The sequence below is a fragment of the Vipera berus genome (assembly GCF_964194415.1).
Source record: "Vipera berus genome assembly, chromosome: 2".
In the NCBI taxonomy this organism is placed as follows: Eukaryota; Metazoa; Chordata; class Lepidosauria; order Squamata; family Viperidae; genus Vipera; species Vipera berus.
Window position 1 is genome coordinate 11662351 of NC_138203.1, and position 25683 is coordinate 11688033.

A 25683-nucleotide genomic window follows, 5' to 3' on the forward strand; every position below is an offset into this window, starting at 1 on the left:
AAATCCTGATCTAACCCCTGACCCCAGGGATCTAAATTACCTCTAGGGCTCTTCACTGCTTTTTCCAGATCTCTTCTAGAAAAGGGACATTGGAGACCATTCTAAATTCCTCCAAAGCAGGCCAAGTGAAGTCTTCTGCAGGAGCGGGAGTAGAGATGGTGGAAACCTCTTTTCACTCCAAGAAGCAGCATTGATTGGTGCCTAGAAGTAGTATCTGCTTTCTCAAGATTCATAGATTTAAAAAAAGGAGCCCAGATCACTTCACAACATAAAGTAAGAATTTGGGCTGTCTAGCTACAGCCCAGCTTCTGTAGAATACAACCATTCAGCCTGAATGGTTTGACTTCAGATCCACAGTTGGTGACGATTTATGGCACTAGTGCAAATACAGAGGAATTATTTAAGATCAACAACATTCCTTTAGCTCAAGATGGCCTTACTCTGGGGCTGCTGAGGACTGATGGAATGCAAACTTAGTCCTTGAAACCGAAAGTGGCTAAAATCATCCGGCAGAACTCAGAAGGTGCCTCTGCAGGAGGAGACTTCACCCGAAACATAACACCATTCAGGCACATCACAAAGGTGAGGTTCTGGAGATGCAACAGGCCACAGGTGAGTTGCTCAAGATCAAGAAGGCATGGAATAAAATTGAGAGGTCATATTCTGCTTGGATGTCCCAAGAGAGGTACAAGAATGGAAGAACCCAGGTCCAGAGAAACTGATGGGGGTGGTTCAGGATGGGGGTGGGGGGTGGGTGGGCTTTGGTGGGCTGCATTTTAAGAGGAAGCTTAATGGCCAGGTTTTCTGGGGGCTTTCAAGAGAATTGCTGGCTGAGCAGGCAGTTTGATTCCAGTTCTAATTTTAGGAATTAAATATTCTAAGCTTTAATAAGGTAGGCTAATTAATAAGCAAAACTGAAAAGACATGCACATATTTAGATTTAAAATTAGATAACCTATGCAGTAAAGTGAAAACACTTTTACCTTGAATTTCGGCAATTTTTTGTGTGAATTAGCGGCAGACTAACGTGGCCTTCCACTGACTAAACTGTAACGCAGAGCTTTTTTCTGCGTTTTATTTTTGGTTTTTTTTATGTAACAATGTGCTAATTTAACCTTTTCTTACATTCTAATTAATATTGTTAATATTAAAAAAGGTAAAGGTTCCCCCGCACATGCGTGTTAGTCGTTTCCGACTCTAGGGGCCGGTGCTCATCTCCGTTTCAAAGCCGAAGAGCCAGCGCTTGTCCGAGGACGTCTCCGTGGTCATGTGGCCGGCATGACTAGACGCCAAAGGTGCACGGAACACTGTTACCTTCCCACCGGAGTGGTCCCTATTTTTCTACTTGCATTTTTACGTGCTTTCGAACTGCTAGGTTGGCAGAAGCTGGGACGAGTAACAGGCGCTCACTCTGTTACGCGGCACTCAGGATTCGACCCGCCAAACTGCCGACTTTCTGATCGACAAGCTCAGCGTCCTAACCCACTGAGCCACCGCGTCCCTTTATTGTTAATATTACTTCCCTTCAAAGCATGAAGGCTGCATTTCTACTACACACTCAAATCAAGCTGAAACTGGACTTGGGGGATTAGGGTTATGTCTGCGCAGGAACCAGCAGTCCATTTCTTTGGAGAGAAGTTGGGTTTCAAAGACAGGATGAGGCTGGCCAGGAAAGCCGCAGGGCCCAATCCCAAACAAGAGGGTGGAGGGCAACTACTGACCAAGGGGCATGGCCATGTGCCAGCACACCTGCAGAGGTTCACCTGCCTGGCCTGCAAGACTTTGGTTGCATGTGGGAAGAGGGCATGGGACCCTGGCGGTTTTTCTGGGCCTGAGAAGACTAGGAATTCGCAGGTTGGGGCAGAGCCACTGCTCAGGCCCCTCAGAGGCGTTTGTCCTTCTAGGGTTTCTTCTGCCTTGGCTGCTCTGTGGGAACTGACAAGCGCGGACAGATCCCTTGCAGTGAGGCAGAGGAAGAGAGCCTTCAGGCTGGCTGGTCCACCAGCCTGGCAGTAGAACTGGAAGGCTTGTTGGGACTTACTTTTTTTTTAAAATTTTAATCCCATTTATATCCCACCCTTCTCCGAAGACTCAGGGCGGCTTACACTCTAAGCACAAATCAATGTGCTTAGCAATAGCCTTCATTCTACGTATATGCCTGATTATTAGGGCTTTTGCCCCCCCAAGCGGCATTATTACAAAGTCAGCTTAATTGCCCCCAACAATCTGGGTCCTCATTTTACCTACCTCGGAAGGATGGAAGGCTGAGTCAACCTTCCTTCCTTATGACTCTGTTTCTAAAAGGCTCAGGTGCCCCTCATTGTGCTGGAGTCTGGGGAGAGGCCCTGGGACAGCCAATCAGCAACCCAGCAGGCCTGGCAAGGCAGCAACTGTGCCAGGACTGGAGAAGCCATTCTTTGTCCAAGCGACCTGCCCAGTATTCTTCCCCCCCCCAAACACACACACCCCATGGTCCTAGGAAGCCACATAGCAAGATAGCCCAATTGAGAGTCGCTCTCTGACTCATGGGTGACCCTTGAGAAAGGGGCTGTGCTGGCCATGAGGCTTGGCTTTGCCACCCAACTGGGGCCTCTCGGGGACTACCACCGGGTCTGTGGTCCTGCCCATCCTTTTCTTGGAGTGAGGGACCCCCCCTCTTCCTCAACAGCTGCGCCTCAAGGCCTGTGCACAGGTCTCTCAGCCTTGCATGTGGGAAAGAAGGGCACGAAAGGCCCCCAACCTGCCCCTGTGTGGTCTCCACACCTGGTCCCAGGCAGCCTACTGGCCTGCTTCTCTCCGACTGGCGGCACACAGAGACCGAGGTCCTGCCTCCCCTTGCGCCTGCATTCGTCTGCCTTGTCCCCACCAGGGTGGTGGCCTACCAGCATAATCCCCCCCCCCATTCCAACACCAGTTTTGACTCTGGATCAGCAGTAGGCCATAGCGGCATGGCCCCGCTGCCAACTCGTACCGCTTGCCTCTCTTCCCGCCCCGCCCCTCCAGTGCCAGTCCACTCCGGGGAGCTTTTTCCTAGCTGTTCCATTCTCTCATTCCCAAATCCCAGCTTGGAGGTCTGACAAGTTTTTCACCCAGGCCCTGGGACTACTGTAGTCCTTGATGTGTATTGCAAATGCAGGAATTTATTCAGATCCCTCCAACAGCCAGTGCCCCTCCCAAGCTCCCACCACCACCACAGATTCCCCCCCCCCGAATCCCAAAGGTCCTTGCACCCCCTGCCTGCCGCAGTCGCTCTGGCGCAGTCCCTTGGCACGGCTGGACAGCCAGGGGATTCGGATAGAGGCGGCTGTAGCCCAGGCTTTGCTCGGCTGAGGGCTTCACTTAAGCCGCCACTGGTGTCTGCCACGCGTGATCCTGCCTCCCGGTTCCCAATTCCGGGGCTTTTGCGCCGAGATGTAGCAGCGGGGCCCCGTGGCTTGGTCGCGCGACGTAGCGGGCCGCAGAGAAATCCGTCTCGGCGGGGCTTATGGAGCCTCCAGGCCGCCCTGACTCGTTGGGAGGGGGGCCGGGAATGCCGAAGCGCTGACGGCCAAACGGGGAGAGATGCGCTGCCCCTTGGCGGTCTGCCTTTCTCTCCCCGCCCGCAGGCCGGTCCGAGTTTGCCAGCTTGTCCCTAAAAGGTGCTGCTTGGTCGGCGGGGGAGGGACCGGCCCCTCCCCAGCTTTTAGGCAGCGCCAGAAGTCCGGGGCGCCCAGCCAGCACCCGCCGCTCCCGGCTCCACTTGGCTCCTTCGCGTCTCCGCCGCCCGTCCTCTCCTCTTTCTCCAGCCGTCCGTTCCGTCGGTCTCCCAGCCGCCGCCACCATGGAAGCCATCAAGAAAAAGATGCAGATGCTGAAGCTGGACAAGGAGAACGCGATAGACCGAGCCGAGCAGGCGGAGGGCGACAAGAAGCAGGCGGAGGACCGGTGCAAACAGGTGACTCGCCCGCGACTGCCCCGGAGAGCCGGACTCATCTACAGCCCGGGACCCCCGGCTCCCCAAGCCCCCTTAACCTTCTTTCCCGCCGGGCACATGGGCTCGGGGACCCTGGGTGCCCTTCGGAAAGGCAAGGGAGGTCCTCGGTCCGTCTCCCCTCTCCTAAAGTGGCGGAGGTCCAGAGGGGCACCCCTCGGCTCTGAGTTCAGGGCGGCATCTTCCTTCCCCCGCTTTCCCCCCCTCCTCTCCCCAACCCCCCCCCCTCTCCCCCGTTAAGCCTCGCTGGCGGACAGCAACGTCCCAGCCACCGCGCCGCTTGACTCCCGGCCGCCTTTTTCTCTACCCCCCGTCCCTCTCTCCGCAGCTGGAGGAGGAAAAGCAGGGCCTGGAGAAAAAGCTGAAGGGGACAGAGGATGAAGTGGAGAAATACTCCGAAGCGGTCAAGGAAGCCCAGGAGAAGCTGGAGATGGCCGAGAAGAAGGCGGCCGACGTAAGTCAAGGGAAGGCTGGTGGGGCGGGGCGGGGCGGGGCGGGGCGGTGTCCGTGGGAGAGTGCTTTCGGGGTAAGGGTCGAGTTTGCGGGGCGGGGTCGGCCGGGGCGCACTGATGAGCAGCGGCAGATGAGATGCGACACCCCGGCAGGTATTCCGAGCGCTTTAAGCCTCGAGCAGCTGCTGCCTAGGGCGCCGGGGAAAGGGGGGGGGGGTTTCCACGCAGGGTAAATTGGACTGCCCGAAGCTTAAGAGAGGCATCGCCGGGCGCCGCGCCAGCCGCCCGAAAATCCTGTCAAAGTCCTGCAGTTACAATTCCTGAGCTCCCTCCGCTATTCCGGGCAGACCGGCTTTGACCCCTGCCGAGAAGGCCGCGCAGGTGGCCGCGGGCCGGTGGCGGGGTAATGTTAACTTGGCACCCTATAAATAAACGCTCCTTTCCAAGCCGGACCCGCGTCTGGGTGGAAACCAATCCGGGAAACTTAAGGAGCTGCTAAAACGGAGCTGCCACTTGGAGGACAGCCAGCGCACACCGCCCTGGTCAAATACCCCCCTGCCGGCGACGAGCAGCACCCACGGCTGGGGAGGCTGGCCGGGCCAGAAGGGAAAGCAACAGAGACACGGGGGACAGGGCCATATCCAAAGAGGAGGAAGAGGAAGGCTCCGGCAGGCCTGCCAGTTCCCCAGAGCTCAGAGCGTGAGGAATGGAAGCGCCAGGCCCAGATCTGTGCTTGGACCCCCCAGCCTTGGCTGGTGGGCCAAATCATGCAGCAGAGGGCAAGGTGGGGGGGGGCGGCTGTACAAGAGAAGCTCTGAGGGCTGGAACAGAGTCTCCTATTCACCAGGGGCAGCTTCTTCGTGGGACCACCTGCCCTTTCCAATGTGCAGGCTCTTCCACGCTGGTGCCCACCGGAGGAGCCAGGCTCCACTGCTGAGATGTGCAAAAAAGGATCCCTCTTTCCAACCATCCAGACCTGCCTGGAAAACCTGGCTTGCCTCTCTGGCACTGGGACCCAGTTCGGAAAGGAGCTTTTTCCCTGCCTGGAGCAGCTGGATCTCTTCTACCCAAGGCACCTCCAGCATCAGGGAACTGCTGCTCCCCTGCCCCCAACCCAGGAGAAGCTAAAGTGCCCCCCAAGACTCCTCTTCCCTCTCCACAGAGGATCCCCACACTTCCTGGGGCCAGGGCCTTCAGCAGAAGCTGGAAGGAAGAGGGAAGACTGCCGCCCTCCTCTGGCTGCCTTCTCTCCCTCTCGCCTTTGCTCATATTTGGTGATTCCCTGAGCCAGGGGGATGGAGGTGGGGCTGGCGGGGGGGAGGAGCAAAGCCTTGGAAAGTCCAGCCGCTCTTCCCTCCTGGTGGCTCCCTCCGCCTCTACTGCACCCCAGGGTCCCGCGTCCTCCTTCCATCCCTGTGCAGAACCCCCACGTCACCCCTCTTTCTGGATCTGTGTAGTGCTGCTGGGGTGTTGGATTTGAAGGGAACTGAAACTGCACACACAGACACCTGTACTAACTATGGAGGTCTTCGGAGGACCGTGTGATCCAATCCCTCAAGAGGATCGAGGCTCAATCCGGTGGCAAGGAGAATTGAACGGGAAAGGTTGCCCAAGATGGGTGGAAGTTCCTAAAGAAAAGCAAAACGAACGGCAAGCAATTCTGGTGAGGAGGAGAGAAAAAAAACCAGAAGACACTTTAAAAGCCCATGGGATTGCACAAAAAGGTGTAATAAAGTTCTGACAATAAGCAAACCCAAATGAAAAGAGACTCCCGGGTCACAAAGGAAGTGAAAAAGACAAGCCCTCTTGAATTGTTTGCTGGCATCAAGAAAGCAAATCTCTGAAGAGTTTAGCAGAAGACGCTCATAAAAGGGGCTTTAGTTACCGCCAAAATAAAAAGAGCCAGGCTTGCATCTGCTCAACGGAAGAAAGCAACACACTAACAGGTTACACTTTCCATCTCCTATTTTGGTCCACTCTTCTCCCCCCCCCCCCCCCGTTTTCCATCAGACATTGTGAGAGATGGATGGGTTGAAGAGCAGGAATGAAGCCTGAGATGAGAGAAACAGCCAGATGAAGGAGAGCATCAAAGAGGCCTGGAGAAAAACTAATATGTCTTCAAAAAAAATAATGGGGGAGGGGCAACAATAAAGAACAAGTGAAGCTTTCTGATATTTCTGCCTTGGAAGAACACAGAGCAGTTCATAAAAAGACTGATCTATAAGCATTCCGACGGGTTAATCAACAAAAACCTCCATGGATTTCCAAGAGGAATCTTGCCAGATTACTCTTATACAGTGTTTGTTCATGTAACCTCCTTAATAGATTGTGGGAATGTACCTGTTGATTTCAGCAAAACATTGCTGCACCCCCACAATATGCTGATTAATGAACTAGTTAAGCATCACTCGATGGCCTTGGAATTAAAGACCTCCAGGGCTGGCTTGAAAGTAATCCTTGTAGCATGATGGTCAAAGCTTTTTGCATCAGACTGAATTAAGGAACTTGCTTGGATGCCGTCAGGGTTAACCCTGGGTTCTCTACTCTTCAATATTTTTATTAATGAGTTGAATGCTGATCAAATCTGAAGGCACCTCAGCTTTTGATAAGATAGCTAATACCCTAGAGCAGGGGTCTTCAAACTTGGCCCTTTTATGACTTGTGGACTTCAACTCCCAGAATTCCTCAGCCAGCGTGCTAGGCTAGGCACACTGGCTGAGGAATTCTGGGAGTTGAAGTCCACAAGTCATAAAAGGGCCAAGTTTGAAGACTCCTGCCCTAGAGGGCAGAAATAATAATCAAAACTATCCTTGAAGCTTGGAGAAATGAGCTGAACAGAATGAATTTAACAAGACCAGTGCCATGTTTCTTCAAATGCAATGCCAAAATTTTATCCAATGTGTGTGTGTGTGTGTGTGTGTGTGTGTGCGCACACACATACACATACACTAGATGAGGGGTTCCAGGCTTGGTAATCGTACTTGCAAAAAAATCCCAACAACCTTGGGGTGGATTGCAAGTGAGTTTAAAGCAATCATGTGACATGATTGCCAGGATGAAAATCTTTAGGATGCCGGACTGTGGTTCCAGGTTAGCTGTGCTCCAACCATTTCAAGGACGGTTTTGTGCTTTAGGAGGAGATATTGAAATGAAATGCCAGGGACAGCCTTGAAGGACAGCCCTCCCTTTCCAGGTTTGTCCTTCCATTTTCCAACCTGTAGATCATGTCTATTTGTCCGCAGCACATGACTGGTCCATTTCTGACCTCTGGCCAGCAGATGTAGGTTCAGCCACAACTCAGCCTGGTTGGCCAAGCCCTGAAGAGCATCAGAGTTCTGTCACAGGTTGTGACTCTGGAGAGCCAACAGAGTTGCCCTGAACAGACAATTGAATGGACATGCTGCCCCTGTGAAGCAGCTGAGGGGGACAGACTGGGTCAAGGCAGGCTGGGTTTAGCAGGGTGCCAGGATGCCAGGAGGACTCTTGGCACTGGTCCTCCTTGTGGGTAAGAGCGATATCAGACTGTGAAAAGGAGAGGACCAGAGGGCAAGAGGGGAGCCAGCAGCCAGACAGAGGAGCAGGGGAAGTGCAGCCAAGTGATAGAAAGGAGGGTGAAACACCCCCCCAGAACTGCTTTCCCAAATCAAGTATCAGCCAGTCTGCAGCTGAAATCCCCACACAGATCCTTCCTTGGGACCAGCTGCGGAGAAAGGAATTATTTTAAAAAGAACAGTGAGATTTAACTTGGAAGTTCAACATCCTGCTGGAGACACTTTCTCACAATGCTTCTTCCTTCGAACTCCTTCATAATGCTGTACATGCTTGGAAGCCAGGCCCCAAAGTGGTCTTTGGCTGTTCCAAAACCAGACTGACTTCCTGCCCTGTGTCAGACCAGAGACAAGGTGGTGATGAAGGGAATGTGCTGGCCTTGCTGGGTACAAAGCAGACCTATCCAGGTCAGTTAAAAGTTTGCCCAGTAGCAAAGGCTGGCTGCAGATTTGCTGAGCAGATGGTTGGGAAAAGTCATTTCCTGTAACTCTGGAGAAACAGAACCTCCAAACGGGAGATACCTTTATTTGCAACCCTCATCCAAGAGAAAATGCTTAGAACTGCCTTCTGTGGGTTGAGAGAGCCACAACCTGGGCTTCTCTCTCTGCCGGTCCCGATACTTTGCCTGCCTGCCCACCTGCCACTGGGCTGAGCAGGATTGCTGTTCGGTTTGCTTCAGGATTTTAAATGAACTTTACACCACCTGGTTTCCAGCAGCAGAAACTCTGACTTCACAGACTCTTCTTGACTTCCACCAGTGCCTTTTGCTCTCTGGGGGGGGGGGGGGGGAAGAGAAGGCCATCATCCGTCCCGTTTTTTCAGCCGGGGAAGTCTCAGGCAGAGTTGCGAGTCTGAAGACATCCATCAGCCTGCCCTCCACCCACCCACCCACCCACCCCAGTCGAGAGCCATCCTTCAGCTAGCTGGGCATGAAATAGGACAGGAAGATGGCAGCTGATGGTGTTAGTCAATACGAAACCTGCCAACTGCCAAGTCCAAGTATGTTTGAAGACAACCCCAAATCCTCTCTAGAGATTCCGCCGTTTCTTCTAAGACAGATGGCAGTGTTCTGCTCAGCGCCTTGTGTGGATATTTGGAGGCCCTGGAAGTTGAGAATGGGCTGTTATACCTTACCTCAGGGGTCTTCAAACTTGGCCCTTTTAGGACTTGTGGACTTCAACTCCCAGAATTCCTGGCTGAGGAATTCTGGGAGTTGAAGTCCACAAGTCCTAAAAAGGCCAAGTTTGAAGACCCCTGCCTTACCTGTTTGTATACTGGAGGTGGATAGTGGCAGTCTCCAGTTACACCACTAGGTGGTGATAAACTTCCTTGGGAGGAATGGACTCCTCCGGGCAAGTGACGGGAGGCCAAGCTGGCTCCTTCAGGATCCCCATGGATATGACTTAAGTCAGGGGGTCTTCAAACTTGGCCCTTTTATGACTTGTGGACTTCAACTCCCAGAATTCCTCAGCCAGGGCTGGCCAAGTTTGAAGACCCCTGACCTAAGGTCATCCTGGGGCTCGGCCGAGGGGCAGCGGGCTTTCCTTTCCCCCTCTCGAGGCGTCTCTAGCCTCACCTTGCTGCCTGCAGTGGCGCTTGGTGCGGAAACCCCACCTGGGCTGAGCGGAGGCTGTCGGCTTGGCTTTAAGCGGGCTCTTTAAGGCAGGGCTTGGCCGAGCCCGCCGGAGGAGGCGCATGCCGGGCAAAGCCGGTGGGGCGGGGAGAGGGGGAGGAGGAAGAGGTGGGGGGGGCCCGCCTCGCTCCCCACCCACCGCGCTTCTTCCTGCTGGGCGGGCGGGCGGGAGAGCGAGCGAGCGAGCCGAGGGAAGGAGGGCCAAGAGACCGCGGCCCGAGACCCCCGCCAGCTGGCCGGTCAGTCCATTCGCTCTGCGCCCGCGTCCACGGCGGGTCCAGCGGCCCCTCCATCCCCTGCCCTCCGCCTCGCCCCCCCAAAAAAATTCTGGGACCATGGCCGGGGGCAGCTCCATCGAGGCGGTCAAAAAGAAGATCCAGACGCTACAGCAAGTGGCGGACGAGGCCGAAGAGCGCGCCGAGCACCTGCAGCGGGAGGTGGACGCCGAGCGCCAAGCCAGAGAACGGGTGAGCGGCGGGCCCCGATGGGCAGCGCCTGTCGACACCCCTTTCCCCACACCCCCCATCGCCCGCCGGGGCCCGCGTCGCGGCCGCCCTTCGAGGGCTGCCCGGTGTTCCTCTTCTAAGCATGGACAGAGCGCCTCGTGGCCTCAGCCCCACGGCCGGCCGCCAAGCCCAGCAGCAGGCGACTCTTTTTTCGGGCGCAAGAGGGTGCTTTGCCAGGATTCCGGGCAGCTCCGTCGTTGGGCTGAGCTGCCCTTTTCGGATCGCCCTCCTGTGCTCCCGCCGAGCGGGCCCTGCCCTGCGCAGGTACGCCGCCTCCTGCTTTGGGGGCTGGCTCGGCTGCTCCTCCTCCCCTTCTCCGGGGCAGTGGAAATTCTTCCCTGGCTCAAGCGGAAGCCCGCACCAAGCTGGCTTTCGGGACCCCGAGCTGCTGCTTGCCGCTGCTGGCCTGTGCCCGCGCTCGGCAAGGCGGCTTCGCATCCTTCGCGACCCGCTGGATGGGCCTGCATTGGGGGAGCAACAGCCCCCCTATAGCCTCCCACTGAGCCAGGCCACGGTCACCTGGATAAGTCCCGGGCGGGGAGCGGGCTGGCTGCTTCTGATTGCCGGTGGATGTCGGGAGAACGCTGGGCTGCTGGAGGACTTGCTTCCCCTTCCTACCTGGACAGCTGAAACTGGGGGGGGGGGGAGGAGGGGGGGGTCTGGCTTCTGGGAGAGATTGGCCAAAAAGCAAAAGGTTTAATGATGTGAGGAGAGGCAGGTTGTGCTGGTTCAATTTCCAGGGTGGACACGAGGTCCCAGAGGCTTATCTCAGCCACTTGGAGGAATCATTAAAGGAGAATATTGTGGCTCAGGGTCGACATGGGCGGCGGGGAGGGTGAGGGTCTTTGACGCTCTCAGAGCTTGGCTGTTTTCTTGCAGGCTTCCATGACCTAAACTAGTGCTACTGGTTTGCTGAGTGAACTGCTGTTTTCACTCTGCAAAGTATTTCAGAGCTGCTTTGAAGGTGCATCTACTTGTTTTTTTCTGTGCAGTAACTGCTTTCTGGATGTCGTTGAACCCTCAGCCTCCTTCACTGTGGAATGCCATGTGGGTAACAAAGGGGGTTGTCCTACACACACACACACCCCGCCCATGGCTGATCCAGACTTACTGAGGCTCTGCACTTCCAAGCCCCATGAACTGTTCATGCAGGGTGTGGAAGTAGTAATAATAATAATAATAGATTTGGAAGGGACCTTGGAGGTCTTCTAGTCCAACCCCCTGCGCAGGCAGGAAACCCTATGCCATTTCGGACAAATGGCTGTCCAGTCTCTTCTTAAAAAACTTCCAGTGTGGCAGGTTGTAAAGCTCGCTAGGCGCTAATGTTTCTAGGTGAGTTGCCTTCAGAAGTGAGCCCCCAGGCCTTGATGGCTCAGCAGGGATTGGCTGAGGCTTCTGTGAGGGCACCGGATTCCATGGGTGAATGTTGGCAGTCCAGACAGGAGAGCCAAGTCTTCTGGGTGCAAAGACAAGGCCCTGGATAGAGAAAGCAGGAACTGGGCTGGGCTACTTGGACCGTTTGTCCTCCCCTCCTGCCCTGCGGCCTGGGTGCTCTGAGGCTCCTCTCCAGTCCAGGCCTGGTTGCTTCATCCTGGGCTTGATTGCGCCTCCCCCTACTCTCCTTCCTCTCCAGCATGTTGTGTCATGCACTAGTTTCCTGCCAGGCGCCCTCTCCGGAGCCCTGGGAAGAGGCTGCTTTTTCTGACCCTCTTATATGGCCCAGGTTCTTGGGCCTCCCCCATGCCAATGGCGGCTGGACCTGGCAGGATGCTCCTCCCTTGCCTGGAATGTGTGGTGTTGTGGGGGGGGAGGGCTGTCTCACTCCTCCTCGCCCCCCTGCCCCCCTCTGAGCATGCAGCCCACCTCCATCGGGCTGCAATAAACAGGAAATCCTTCCCCCCCCCCCAGCTCGCATTGTCCTTTTCCTCTGGGGAATATGCTGCTGGGGGGGGGAGGGGGGCATTCCTCCTGCTTTAGTCAGCACTGCCTAAAAGAAAGCAGCAAGGCTCCCTGGGCTGTCCCACCCTTGCCGCTGCTGCTTCACCGTTTCCTGTCAGTCTTTGCTGGACTTGAGTCAGCCTGCCAGGAAGGGCCGTTTAGGGAGGGGACCTGGAGGCCCCGGGCAGTGTGTGGGAGCCCCCCCCCCCCCGCCGTGCTTCTCCATGGCGTTCCTGTTCTAAAGTCCAGAGTGTCTCAACGGGGGTGGGGTGGATCTTTTCCCCACCAGTGCTGCTAGAGCTGGCCACGAGGCTGCTGTGCTCAATCGAGATGCTTGGCTCCTTTTTAAAATTCCTTTAGTGGGTTCATGGATCACTTCCGGTTCCCAGCAGTCTCTTGGCCTGCCACGCCCAGGGTCCTGCATTCCTCCTCCTCCTGCTCAATGGAGCTCCTGCTGGCTTCTGGGGGCTGTACAGAGAGTCTATAAAGCCCCATGGGGCGGCGGCAGGTTCCCAGGCCCCAAGGCAGGATGTAGGACGAGAGAGAGAGAGAGAGAGAGAGAGAGAGAGAGAGAGAGAGAGAGAGAGAGAGAGAGAGAGAGAGAGAGAGAGAGAGAGAGAGAGAGAGAGAGAGAGAGATGGGGTTGGGGTAGCGGGGAAAGCCAGCAGCTCTGCAGACGGGAGGCCAAGGAGCCCTGGAGAGGCTGCCCTGTCTGTGTGTGTGTGTGTGTGTTGGGGGAGGGCCTGGTGGCCAGAGATGCCAGAGCACAAACTTTGTACCCAGCAGAAACGTTCCTCTTTTCTTGTACACACAGGCACTGCCCTACTCCACCTCTCCTCATCGGCTTCTCTGCCCTTTGGGGTGGCTCTTTCTCCTTCCCTTCCCTGCCCATCAGATCCCCCTTCCATTCCTTCAGGGCTAAGCTGCACAGGGACACTCAGATCCCTAACCAAGCTTAGCCAGTGGTGCAAAAGCTGACCGTTCAAGGTGCTCTGTCCATCCAGCTGTTTAGAGGGGTGGAGTTGCCACCCCCATTTGGTGGGAGAGGAGGCATTCCCTGATGTTAGCAGGAATCTACAAAAGGCAAAGGGACTGTTTGGGGAATTGGGTCCCAGACTCTAGGTCAATTTCCGGGTTGATAAAGCATATGGTCTGGGAGTGAATAAGTTACTAGTGTGTTTCCCACACGTGGGTGCATCAGGATCCCAGCTTCTGCCCAAGAGAGGACTGTGGTCCCTCCCCTTTCTCTGATTCCAAAATACATTCTTTCTGCCATCCTCCAGAAAAGGGCTCCTACCTGTTTTTATTACTTTTATAAATCAGTTAAGTCAATCAATCAAGGATGGGAAAGATCTCAGAAATACTGAGGTCTGTTTCCTGTATTAAACTGAAGCAGGATCAATCCATGTTCTGCAGGCTGGAGAAAAATGGCATAAGGGCCAGATCATGGGGCCTGGGGTCAGGCTGGGCATCATCAGACCCATAAGTAGACCCAGACTGTGAGATTAACTTCACGGGAAGAGTAAAAAGGGCTTTTGCTGAAATTGGCTATAACCATAGAATTTTGCAGGCCGGACTGAAGGGTGCCTCCTTTCCCTTCAAACATTCCTGTGAATTCCTGTGTCCGTTTGAGCCTCTTCTGAATATCAGTGGGACCTGAAGACCTGCTCCACCCTCTTTGCTCCATCAAGGTCATCTTCCTTGAGGTCTACAGGAAAAGGCCTGGTGTGATTGGGGCTTGCAAAGCAGGGCCAGGAATGGAGTTCCTCCTGAGGCTGGCCCTTGCTGAGGTTGGAGGTCAGGGGTCAGGGTTGACCTTCTGGGTGTGGGTCTAGGTCACGGATGGCGAACCTTTTAGAGACCGAGTGCCCAAACCGCAACCCCAAATCCACTTACTGTATGTGTGGGCATGGCCCATCGGGTGGGTGTGGCCCATCGGGTGGGTGTGGCCCATCGGGTGGGCGTGGCTGCAGTGGTAACTGCAGACAGGGTGGGACTAAAAAGTTCAATCAATCAATTCCAACTTTGCGAGATCTTCCCCCCCCCCGTGAGAAGTTGAAATTGATTGATTGATTGATTGAACGAACCTTATTTTTTTGCATACAGCAGTGGAGGCCTAAAGCAAAAAGGTTTTATAAAACCCAGCTAAAGGCCTTGGACTAGGGCAATAGTGCATGTTCCCTCAGAGAGGGCTCTGCGTGCCATCTGTGGCACGCGTGCCATAGGTTTGCCACCACGGGTCTAGGTTTAATCCTGGAAGTTTCTCTGTGGGGGGCTGAAAATGTGCTTCCCTGGCTTACTCTGGTCTTGCTGTTTCCCATCAGAAGCACCCTTGCCAGGCGGTTCCCAATGTTCCTAGAAATCAATCATCTTTGGTGTGTGTGTGTTGTACTGGATGGCTCATGGGGGTTGTCTGGTATTTGGGGGAAGAACAACCAACCTGCCCTGGGTGAAGGCTGGTATTGGATCCCCACCTGGAGGTGTGGGGGAGTGAATTTTCTGAACTGTAAGTTATGATGAGACTGCTCTGGCTGTCGGTGTAAGCCTTAAGGAGGGAGAGAGACTGGTCTCAGGGCAGTAATTTCTTTGCAGGCTGAGTCAGATGTGGCATCTCTGAACCGCCGTATCCAGCTGGTGGAAGAGGAGTTGGACCGAGCACAGGAGCGCCTGGCCACCGCGCTGCAGAAACTGGAGGAGACGGAGAAGATGGCTGATGAGAGCGAGAGGTGGGACTAATGTTCATTGGGAGGCAAGCATGGACCCTTCATCTGATTAACCCCGATGAAGCCACGGGGCTTCTGGCTGAAGGGCTGGAGAGTCCTTGTGGCTACTTAAGAAAATAAGTGTAGCCCAAGAAATCTGCTTCCAGGGCAAGACTTAGATCCTCCCGTGCTATGAATCATGTCGGGCAGCAAAGGACCTCCAGCATTTTCGGTCTTGGGCGGGTGCTTCAGCCTCTTCCCATGTGATGCGTAAAGTCTTTAAGTCTTCCATGGACGTTCTTGGCCATGTATTTCGAGGGCGTCCTGGTGGTCATTTGGGAGGGGTCCATCTGACTTCCATCTTGGGGATTCTGTTGTTCTCCATGAAGAGAATATGACTGGCAAATTGGAGTCTTCTTGCGCGTGACCATGTTAGGTAGTTTGCAAGAGAAACTCTTTTGGAGCACTTCGTTGTTAGTGACATGGTCCAAATAGCGAACCTTTAGGATTCGGTAGAGGCATCTTTGTTGAAAGACCTCAAGTCTCTCCTTAATACTTGCTGATGCCTTCCAGCTCTCACTGGCATAAATGGCAGTCTTGGATCACTAAAGAGGTGTAATAATACCAGTCACTCCCCAGCCCCATTCTGCCTGCCTGCCTGGCTGGCTGGCTGCAGCGAAAATTGTTGGGTTGCCTGGACCTGAACCCAGGGCTTTTAAAGCACTGAAGACATGACCTGCCCCTGTCCCATGAGATGAAGGAGGGGGTCAAAAGTGAGCAGGACCGGTGGGGACTACGGTCAAAGCCCAGGGACCCCTAGCGAAGGGTTGTGCACTCTGGATGGTAAGCATGGCAGGGTGCAGCTGTGCGCTCAGATACGGGTGTCGAGGTTGTGGTCAGTTCTCCAGCCCAGCAGCTGCAGGAGAGTTTTCTTGACCAGGGCTTGTTTTCTCCAGAGGCATGAAGGTCATCGAAAACCGAGCCATGAAGGACGAGGAGAAGATGGAACTACAGGAGATGCAGCTGAAGGAGGCCAAGCACATCGCTGAAGAGGCAGACCGCAAATATGAAGAGGTGAGCCCTCGAGGCTGTGGGAGGGAGACGTTGGCCCTGGCCCTGGTTGCCTTTGTCGGGGGCATCCCACCCACTCATTTGACGTGGCCTTTGCTTGTCAGGTGGCCCGTAAGCTGGTGATCCTGGAGGGGGATCTGGAGCGCTCTGAGGAGAGGGCAGAGGTGGCCGAGAGGTGAGTACAGCTAGGGGAGCTGCCAGCTCCTTTGTCCGGCCACAGAGTGCAGGGGGCCCAATGGGCAGAGAGCACCCTCAGCCTGCTTCCCTCTCCTCCCTTGCCCTGCATGGCTTCCTCTCTCACAATCGGCCCATTTCTCGGCTCCCGTTTGAGAAAGCATCCCAAGCCCCCCTTCAGCCCCTGCGCTCCTTTCCTCTCTGCTCTGCAGGGAGCTGATGGGCCCCGGTGGGCTTGAAGGCAGGGTGGGGCCCTTGTGTGTAAGTGGGGAGACGGTCCCTGTGCTTCCCTGTGTGATGGTGCTTCCATCTTCTCTGGTCTTGCCCTCAAGAAGACGGACGCCAAGGTCCTTGTCTTAACTGAGCCCCCGGCTTCAGATTATCCCTGAGGCCTCTTTCCCACCCCACGTCTCTAGGAAAGAGCAAGAGGATTGACAGGATTGGCTCTCCAGAGGCACCACGTGGTTTCTATCTTGGCACAAATTATTGATGGCTTCTCCACATTTTGAGTTCTGGGCAGCCCATCCTGGGCCTAAGCTGGGGGGCGGGGGCGGGGGACCAGCCCTGGCTGTGTAGATCCCACTGGCCTTCTCCTCCGGCTAATCCTTGCGTTGCCTCCCCAGCCGTGTGAGGCAGCTGGAAGAGGAGCTCCGTACTATGGATCAGGCCCTCAAATCCTTGATGGCTTCAGAGGAAGAGGTACTGAGTAGGGGGCTCTTCTGCCCTCTTCTCCCTCCTCTCTTTTGCGCCTTTGCGGCGCGCTTTCTCTCCTCTGCTTTTCACCCAGTCCTGGGTCCTCGAGTCTTTCTCCTCTCTTCTGCCTCCTCTGCTGAGTTTCTCTGGCTGGCATCTCTCCTGGATGCTTCGTGTCCTGATGGAGGCTCAGGTCTGGCTGCACCCCCATGGCAGAGATGGCAAAGGAAGGTGCAGAGGGGCTGCTCTGGGGCCTCCCAGCTCAGCGTGACTGCAACGGAGGTGGTCCCTCCTCACTGCTGTTTGGGTGCTTCTTCTGGCCTTGCACGGAGGGCTGAGCAGCACTTTAGGAGCCACCCATGGCCTAGTTCACGGGTAGGCAACCTTGGCTCTTTTATGACTCGTGGACTTCCAACTCCCAGAATTCCTGAGCCAGCCATGCTGAGGGGAAAGGGAGAGGTTTCCATGCTGAGCTATGCTGGCTCAGGAATTCTGGGAGTTGGAGTCCACGAGTCATAAAAGAGCCAAGGCTGCCTACCCCTGGCCTAGCTTTTCCTTGGAGGACGCAGAGGCAACTGAGGTGGGGTGAAGGGTAGTGTGTGTGTGTGTGGGGGGGGGAGGCGGCTGAAACAGCAGTATCTTCCCACAGAAGCAGCCGTCTCAGCCTGCATGTTCTGTACCAGCCTGCTACCGGCCCTGCAGAAAAGGCAGGGACAACCCCTCTACAAACGGCAAGAGGCTGGAATTACGCCTGACAAATTTATTCACATAAAACAGAGCAAGACAAGACACCAACCATAAAACACGAGCTAAGAAGCAGGAACAATCCAAGCGGTTGCCTTCAGCAAACCAGCCCTCCCACACATTCCCCTTAAATACAGTTCAGGGCGTGGCCTCTCTGTGCCTCCTTCCGAGGTGCCCCATTGCCTCCCTCTGTTTACTCCTGACTGACTGCCTCCTGCGTCGGGCGTCCTTGAACAGGGCCAGCTGTGGGTCATCTTCATCCACGCTGTCAGGCTCACACAGCTGGGTCTGCATCGTGACCAGATGAGAGGGGCCTTGCTGGGGGCTCTCATCAAGCTGTCCAATCCCCTCAGCAAGCTCTTCAACACCCCCCTCCTCCTCCTCTGAGTCGTCCGACCCAACTGCTGAACCCACAGGCTGACCCTGAATCACAACACTGCATCACCACCAGCAAGGTGACCCAATGGCCCCTTCTCGTCCCCCTGCGTTAGCTGCCCGGATGGAAAGGCAGGCTGGGCATCCCTGTGTCTGAAGGCGGCTGGCTTGGGAGACACGGGGGAAGAAGGTTCTGCTGGAGCGGCAAAGGCCCCCTCCCCACCCCCCCACCCCCAATTCAGCTGATGTCGTGCAGCTCAGTTTCCAGCCCTGCAAGAGGAATCTCTCTGGCCCTCTTCTTTGGGAACCTCCCCCACTTTTTTCCTCTCCACTGATGCTCTCCCTCCCCTCTTTCTCTCTGCTCCTTTCCTTCCTTCCTTCCTTCCTTCCTTCCTTCCTTCCTTCCTTCCTTCCTTCCTTCCTTCCTTCCTTCCTTCCTTCCTTCCTTCCTTCCTTCCTTCCTTCCTTTCCTTCCTTCCTTCCTTCCTTCCTTCCTTCTGCCCTGCCTCTGCCTCTCTCTGTCTGGCTGGGACACAGTAAATGCGGGGACCTTGAGGAGGAGCTGAAAATTGTCACCAACAACCTCAAATCTTTGGAGGCTCAAGCTGACAAGGTAGGGGTGGGGGAGTGGGATGGGGTGGGACAGCTCCTATAAGAGAAGAGGGTCGCTCTGCAGTGTGGGGTGTAAAGGGGTGGGGGTGGGGGAAGGCTGCGGGCTGCCGCGCCTCGTCATTTATCCCTGCTCTCTCTTTCCTCTCTGCCAAGTATTCCACCAAGGAGGATAAATACGAGGAGGAGATAAAGCTGCTGACAGACAAGCTGAAAGAGGTGAGGGGGAAATGCTTCTTCTTCTGGGGGTGTGTGTTGGGGCTCCATACGTGCGGGGTGGAAAATGGATGGAGGATCTGGCTCCGAAGGATCAGTCAGGGCTCAGCTCCTGGACCCTGGGAGGCAGGCAGGCAGGCAGGCAGGCAGGGAGGGAGGGACAGGCTGCTCACCCCCAACCCTCACCCACCCGACCTTGGCCATGATTTCCATTGGAGGAGGATGGGGCCATGTAGCAGCAGCCCAGAGAGGAGGATGTTCCCTGGAGCGCTAGAGAGCGGAGCACACACACACACACACACACACACACACACACACACACACACACATCACCCCCGTTGCTGGAGATTCTCACTGCAGAGGGAATCTGCACCAGGAGAGCCGTCAAGTCCCTCATTGACTTGACGTTGACTCCTTGGCCCCTGTCCCGTCTGTTGCCATAGTCTCCGTTCTGTGGCCTGAGTACCCAGAGTTGCTGCCCTTCCTTCCTTCCTTCTTGCCTGACTTCTCATATATTATATTTTATTGAAAAAATTTTTTTTAACATAGTCACCTTAATATCTGGTAAGTAGCGCATCGTCTGGGTTTACCTTTAAAAGTAATCCCTAACCATTCATTTCTCTAATTCCATAATGGACATAGTAGCTTTCTTTGATTTTTCTCTTCTTCCGGTAATATTCTCTTTAACCAACCTTAAATTAATGCATCTCTTCACGTTTCGATAGATAACCCTGGAATGTAAACATTTTTTTTCCCTAGTATTTAACAGCCACAGCAGTATAAAGCTCCTTTTCTAAGGGGTCCTCTTAATTAGTAGCAATCGTTAAGTCCTGTTTCCAAAGTCCTTATTTAGATTCGTTTTCCCTGCAATGTTCAAGACATTCTTACCGGTTAAGATTTTCTCAGAGTTATTGACACTTAAGCATTACATCTTTTTCCTCATACGAGCCATCCCAACAGTTTTACCTTTCTCATATCTTAAAAAAAAAGAAAAAAAGAGAAGACAAAAAAAGGATTTCTGCTGTGGGGAGACTGTGCCCCCTGCTCAGGGCGGGGGGAGCTCCCTCCTCTGCTGAGCGCCCCGTTTCCCACTTGCCTTGGCCCAGGCCTGTGCAGGCAGCCCCCAAGGGTGCCCAAGGCCCTGCTGCTTCCTTCCCCCGTTGTGAGAGGAAGGAGGCAGCTGGGGATGGAAAACATTTTTGCCCTCACCTGGCATGCCCAGATAGATCCCTGTGTCTGGACGGGGCGGTCTGGCAGAACCACCGCCGTCCCTGCGTTTTATTCTCTTTAGCCTCATCCTGCTCAGGTGGGCAGCAGGGAGCAGGTAGGGCGGGGTGGGGGGGGGGTGGAAGCAGGCAGGATAGGGAGCTGGGGATGGTCCCTTGGGCCTACTCTGGGGGTTCAGAATGGAGTCAGGAGTACCCCTTTCTCCAAGGTTTCAGGGTGGCTTCTGGGCATCTCCTTCATTTCTGGGCCATTGTAAACTCTTCTCTCTGCCCGTTTCCTTCCCCCCCCCCGCCCCCCCAGGCTGAGACTCGGGCAGAATTTGCTGAGAGGTCCGTGGCAAAGTTGGAGAAAACCATTGATGATTTAGAAGGTAAGTCCCCCTCCTCAAACCCCCCCCCCAGCACTTGGCCTGGGGATGGGTGGGTGTGAGTCGATGCCTGCAGACAGCTGGGGAGGGGGGAGGATATAGTGAGACCTCAGTGCCTCTGCGCAAGAGTCCCCTCCGTCTGCCCCTCTTCCTTCCTCTCACTTTCACTCTTTTCTCCCTCCTCCTTCACTACTGCCTGGCTGTCTCTCACCCCCTGCCTTACGTCCACCCTCCCTGCACTGCACGCTGGCTGCAGACGAGGTCTATGCCCAGAAGATGAAGTACAAGGCCATCAGTGAGGAGCTGGACAATGCACTGAATGACATCACCTCCCTTTGAGCACCATCACGGCTGCACTGCCCTGCCCTGTCCAGCCACCCCTTGAGCACCCCGTCCTTCCGCAAATGCCTTGTCAGCTCTCTCCCCCTCCTCATACTTCTCCACCCCGGGGGAGGGGGGGTTTCCATGGAGGGAGTGGGGTTTTTCTACGCCCAAGTGCCTTAGGGCTGCACTACAGGGGCGCTGGCTGTGCTAAGAAAGCAGCCTGCCTTATCTAAAGCGGGGGACTCGCCGGCCAGGGAAAGGCCCATTGCCTGGGTGGGACGGGAGGGCCGCAGACCCCTACTGGACCCTCCTGGCTCTGCTTGTTCGTCCCCCTTGCCTGTCTTCCATGGTGCCTTCCATGTTCTGTTCTCCTTCATTTCAATAAACATCTCTCAAGCTCTCCTTCTCTTCTCTCCATTTCTGCCTCTTCATTTAAACCCTTGGGTTGCGCCCATCAAGCCTCATGCCCATCAGCCCTGCCGCCTGCCCCCCCCTCACCTCTTTGGGTCAAGCGGAGGGTGGGGGAGTAACAGAGCCAAGATTCCTCACCAGCAGTTAGTCTCACATTTCTCTGGCTTGGGGTTCCCAGGGCGGAAGGGGTGTGTGTGTGTGTGAGGGGTGAGGCCCCAGATGAGTGGGGGAGAGGCCCAAGCAAGGCGTGTGGAGCAGCTCCAGGATTCCCAGGCTCCGCTGTCTGCCAGGTGCACCGAAAGTGGGAGCCGAGCTGCCCTCCTTCCCGCGGGTGCAGCAGTGAGAATCGGTCAGTGCCTTTTTCCGGGGTGTCATCCTGGCACCCCGCAGCAGCTGCTGCATTAAGAAAGTGCTCCCTTGCCTGCCTCTCGAGGCGGACGTTTCCTGCTTCCGTGCCTGCACTTGTTCGTGGGGAACAAGGCGGAAATGGGGGGGGGGGAAGGGTTGGTTCACTGGCTGTCCTAGGAGAGCAGCTGCCTTCTCTGGGGGTCTCGGAAAGAGGCTTCGGAGTGTGTGTGTGGGGGGGGGGAATCGAGCACCTGGCCTCCCCGGTTTCTGTTTTCCTCTGCACTGACGCCTGTGTCTTCCTTCTTTCCTTCCTTCTCTTTTTTCGCTGCCGCCACCACGGACGCCTCGGCCTCTTCTCTAGCACGCTTCCAGCAGGAGACAGAGAAAAACCGTCTCCTTGCTAGAGAACTCCGGCTGGTCCTCAACGGCCTCCACAACTGAGTTAGCGTCTCCCTACTCTGGGAGGGTCCCTCCTGCTCTCGGGGTGGTGGTGGTGGTGGTACAGGGCTGTAGCAACACTTAGATGATGTTGGGTGTCCCTGCAAGAGGGGGAAGGGCTCGTGCCTGGGGTGCATTCAGGGAAGAGGAAAAACCTCTGCCTCCCCCACCCTGGCAGCAGATGCTTGGAGGGGTGGGGTGTCCAGGGATGGCTGGTTCCTGGTGGGGAAGGGATGAACTCCACACACCATTGCCGCTGGGTGGGGGGAGGATCTGGAGGGAGCCTCTCCCTGGGCTGGAGAACACAGGTGCTGGGGCACAGTCCTGGTCAGCAGTGCCCCCTCTCTCTTTCCATCTTCTCTGAATAGTTGCTGCCCTCTCAGCCACTTCGCACCCTCAGCTAGCTGTGAAGCACCTGGTTGGTGTTGTGCGCTTGGCCTGGCCTTCTCTTAGCAACCAGGAGGGAGAAGGCTGCCTGCTAGCATCTAGGGCAGCCCCTTCTAGGTAGCCTGGCATCCTTGTAGCTGCTGCTCTTCTTCGGAAGACATGAGACTGATGTGCCCCTTGGGCGTGTGTGTGTGTGTCTGTGCGTGTGCCTTCCTTTCTTCCTCTCACTTGGCTGGGGGGGGCTCTCAATCTGACTGTGTGTGCCTGTGGCTCGGTGCGTGTGTCCGTCGCCTGCCTTGTGTTTGCAGAGAACCTGGCCAGTGCCAAAGAGGAGAACGTCGGCATCCACCAGGTCCTGGACCAAACTCTTCTTGAACTGAACAATCTCTGAGGGGCTGAGCTGCGCTTCCCCCCACTCCCACCCGCAGCTCTGTGCAGCGGTGCAGTGCTTCACTTTCCAGTGCAGATATTAAAGCAAGCTGAACAGCAAAGGTGGTGTGTGCCTGTTCATCTGTGGAGCTGGGTGCGAGAGGGCTCTGGCAGTGGCTGCCATTTCATGGTCTGATCTGTGGGGGGGGGCTCCTGGTTCCAGTGCTAGCAGCCTGCTGGCCATTGGAAAGAGGGCAGCTCCTGGTTGGTGAGGCAATTTAAAAAAAAAGACAAGACTTGGGGGTCCTTGGATCAGCCGTTAAAACTTTTCCAAATCCTGAAAGCCAGAGTTGCTGTTTTCTGGTTTTGACGCATGCGATAATCCTGGATGCTGACCTGGGTGTCCGCCAGACCACCCTTGAAAAATGGACCTGCGCTCCTCCAGGAAGCAGATGTATTCAGGCATCTGGCGCAACTGGGGCCCTGTTGCAAGTACCCTTCCCCTCTCTTGCTGGGGCGGGGAAAGCCCAGCTGATATATTCCTGTGCTTGAGGAGTGCCAGCCTCTCTTCTGGCCAGCTGCTCTTCTGGATGAGCAGCCTTAGGAAGAGCCCCGTCCAGGGGAGGAAAGGCAGGAAATGAGTCAAACCTGAGGCTGATTCACACCAACAGCCTTCCCTCTCTCTCTCCCGCCATGCACATTGTCCTTGTTTCCTCCGGATACCCCAGAGAAGATCTCCTCTCCATCCAGTCATGACCTTCTGGCTCTTCCCCTTTCAACCTCTTTCAAGTGAGCTTAAAGGCCGGCCATTTGCCCCTCACTCCCAGGGGTGACTCCAGGCGGCTTACAACCGAGTAAATCCTCATCAGTGGCCCAGCGTTGCATTGGAGGAGGGCCTCCCTTCTGCTCCTTTTCACTGCCACCAGCTGCTCATTTGGGGACTTAAACCTATAAGCAACAGCCTGCATGGAACTGGCCAAAGTAAGTGGAAGAGGCTTGCATAAGCAATGATGGCCAGTTGCCTGCTCTCCTCCTAGAATCATTGTATTATCTTCTCTTCACAAGAAGCCCAAGTCCCAGCTGCCAGTTCTTTAGCTGATGTTGCCTTTAATATGCCTCAGGTTCTGCCTGAGAATCTGGGATGGCTTAATGCAGAGGTCCTCAACCTTGGCAACTTTAAGACTTGTGGACTTCAACTCCCAGAATTCCTCAGCCAGCTTTGCTGGCTGAGGAATTCTGGGAGTTGAAGTCCACAAGTCTTAAAGTTGCCAAGGTTGAGGACCCCTGGCTTAATGTATCGGTGTGGTCCATGTGCAGTTCCAAGCAGGGTGGCCTTTTGCAATTGATGGGTGGAAATTTGGTCACTGTAGGTTTTCCATGTGCTGACCGTAACCTTTTTGGTCTGGCACCCAGTGTGCTGATAACCACTGGGAGCATCACAGCCGGTTGATGCCACAATTTTTCAATTTCGATTTTCAGATCTTGATACTTCGTGAGCTTCTCTAATTGTCTGTCTTCTACTATCCGCTGATAGCGCCACGCCAATTATTCACACTTTCCTCATTTCAAGCACAATTATTTCTGTTCTGAGCCAAGACTTGGTCTGTATTCAGAAATCTCACAATATTTTAATGGGTTCCTTTTCCCCCCAATACTATTCATTTATTATTACATTTATTTGCTGCCTTTCTCGTTTTGAAGTGACTCTGAGCGGCTTACACAATTAAGAGCATAAAACCATGAGACAAAGACAATAAAAATAGAATTACAATCCAAAATAAAGTTATACTTAAAATACGGGGAGAGAGGGAGCAGAAAATACAGAGGTGGGGAGAGGGGATCTTCCATGGGTCCATTAACCATCTCCAGCATGATACCCTCCTGCACCCCCCATTGGCTACCCAAGCCATCTGGTAGGACCAGGTCTTCAGGCCCTTACGGAAAGTCAGAGGATGGCAGCCGGTCTCGCCTCAGGGGTGCAAGCTGTTCAAGAGGGTGGAAGCCATGGCAATGAAGGCCCTTTCCTTGACCCTGGCCGATGGGGCCCACAGCATGCCTCCTCTGCTGGTGGTTGGGGCGGGCCAGTCCCATGGGGTGAGATGGTTCCTGAAGTAACCTGGATCCATGTCATCCAGGGCTTTAAAGGTGACGACTGAATTGCACCAAGAAAACTGGCATCCAGCACAGCTCTATCCAACAAAATGAAATTTAATGTCGACAAAAGATTTTACACCTAGGCAGGAGAAACCAAAGGGACAAGTACAGATTAGGCCAAACCTGGCTCAAAAACTAACTCTGAGAGGGACCTTGAAGTCCCAGTGGGTGATCCCTTAAACCGTGTGCGGCAGCAGCCAAAGAAGCTAATACAATCCTTGGTTGTTTAACCAGAGGCATAGCATCAAAATCACATGAAGTATTAGTATCGCTTTATAACACCTTAAGTAAGGCCACACCTGGAATACTGCATCCAGTTTTGGTCACCACATTACCAAAAAAGATGCTGAGACTGGACAAAGTGCAGAGAAGAGCAACTAAGATGATTAAACGGCCTGGAGACAAAAAACATACGAAGAACGGCTGCAGGAACTGGGTATGGCTAGTCCAGGGGTAGGCAACCTTGGCTCTTTTATGACTCGTGGACCTCAACTCCCAGAATTCCTGAGCCAGCTGGCTCAGGAATTCTGGGAGTTGAAGTCCACGAGTCATAAAAGAGCCAAGGTTGCCTACCTCGGGGCTAGCCTAAAGAAAAGAAATAGGGGTGACATGACAGCAGTCTTCCAGTATTTGAGGGGCTGCCACAGAGAAGTGTGTGTGTGTGTGTGTGTTCGGTCACCCTAGAAAAGAAATAGGGGTGACATGACAGCAGTCTTCCAGTATTTGAGGGGCTGCCACAGAGAAGTGTGTGTGTGTGTGTGTTCGGTCACCCTAGAAAAGAAATAGGGGTGACATGATAGCAGTCTTCCAGTATTTGAGGGGCTGCCACAGAGAAGTGTGTGTGTGTGTGTGTGTTCGGTCACCCTAGAAAAGAAATAGGGGTGACATGACAGCAGTCTTCCAGTATTTGAGGGGTTGCCACAGAGAAGTGTGTGTGTGTGTGTGTTCGGTCACCCTAGAAAAGAAATAGGGGTGACATGATAGCAGTCTTCCAGTATTTGAGGGGCTGCCACAGAGAAGTGTGTG

The 25683-nt window shown here is 54.8% G+C and overlaps 1 protein-coding gene across 8 annotated transcripts; it reads left to right on the forward strand.

Moving 5' to 3' along the window:
- Window positions 1-3695: 3695 nt before the first annotated feature.
- Window positions 3696-22619, forward strand: TPM2 (tropomyosin 2). 8 transcript variants are annotated; one of them, XM_081317816.1, is made up of 9 exons: window positions 3696-3934; window positions 4299-4424; window positions 14641-14774; window positions 15707-15824; window positions 15926-15996; window positions 16619-16694; window positions 18573-18635; window positions 20160-20229; window positions 22443-22619. In XM_081317816.1, exons 1-9 carry the CDS (start codon window positions 3821-3823, stop codon window positions 22523-22525), a joined length of 855 nt encoding a protein of 284 aa, XP_081173942.1. In that variant the 5' UTR covers window positions 3696-3820; the 3' UTR covers window positions 22526-22619. The 8 variants fall into 8 exon arrangements, with proteins under 8 accessions (XP_081173942.1, XP_081173940.1, XP_081173941.1 ...); XM_081317814.1 differs by lacking the exon at window positions 16619-16694 and adding an exon at window positions 18345-18420 and having other exon boundaries at window positions 3697-3934; XM_081317815.1 differs by lacking the exon at window positions 22443-22619 and adding an exon at window positions 20483-20952 and having other exon boundaries at window positions 3697-3934.
- The last annotated feature ends 3064 nt before the right edge of the window (window positions 22620-25683 follow it).

Bases quoted from the DNA above. Each gene is read 5' to 3' on its own strand.
- TPM2 (XM_081317816.1), top strand. From the start codon at position 3,821: ATGGAAGCCATCAAGAAAAAGATGCAGATGCTGAAGCTGGACAAGGAG. The intron at 3,935-4,298 runs GTGACTCGCCCG...CTCTCTCCGCAG, and splicing joins CGGAGGACCGGTGCAAACAG to CTGGAGGAGGAAAAGCAGGG. The intron at 15,825-15,925 runs GTGAGCCCTCGA...TTTGCTTGTCAG, and splicing joins CAGACCGCAAATATGAAGAG to GTGGCCCGTAAGCTGGTGAT.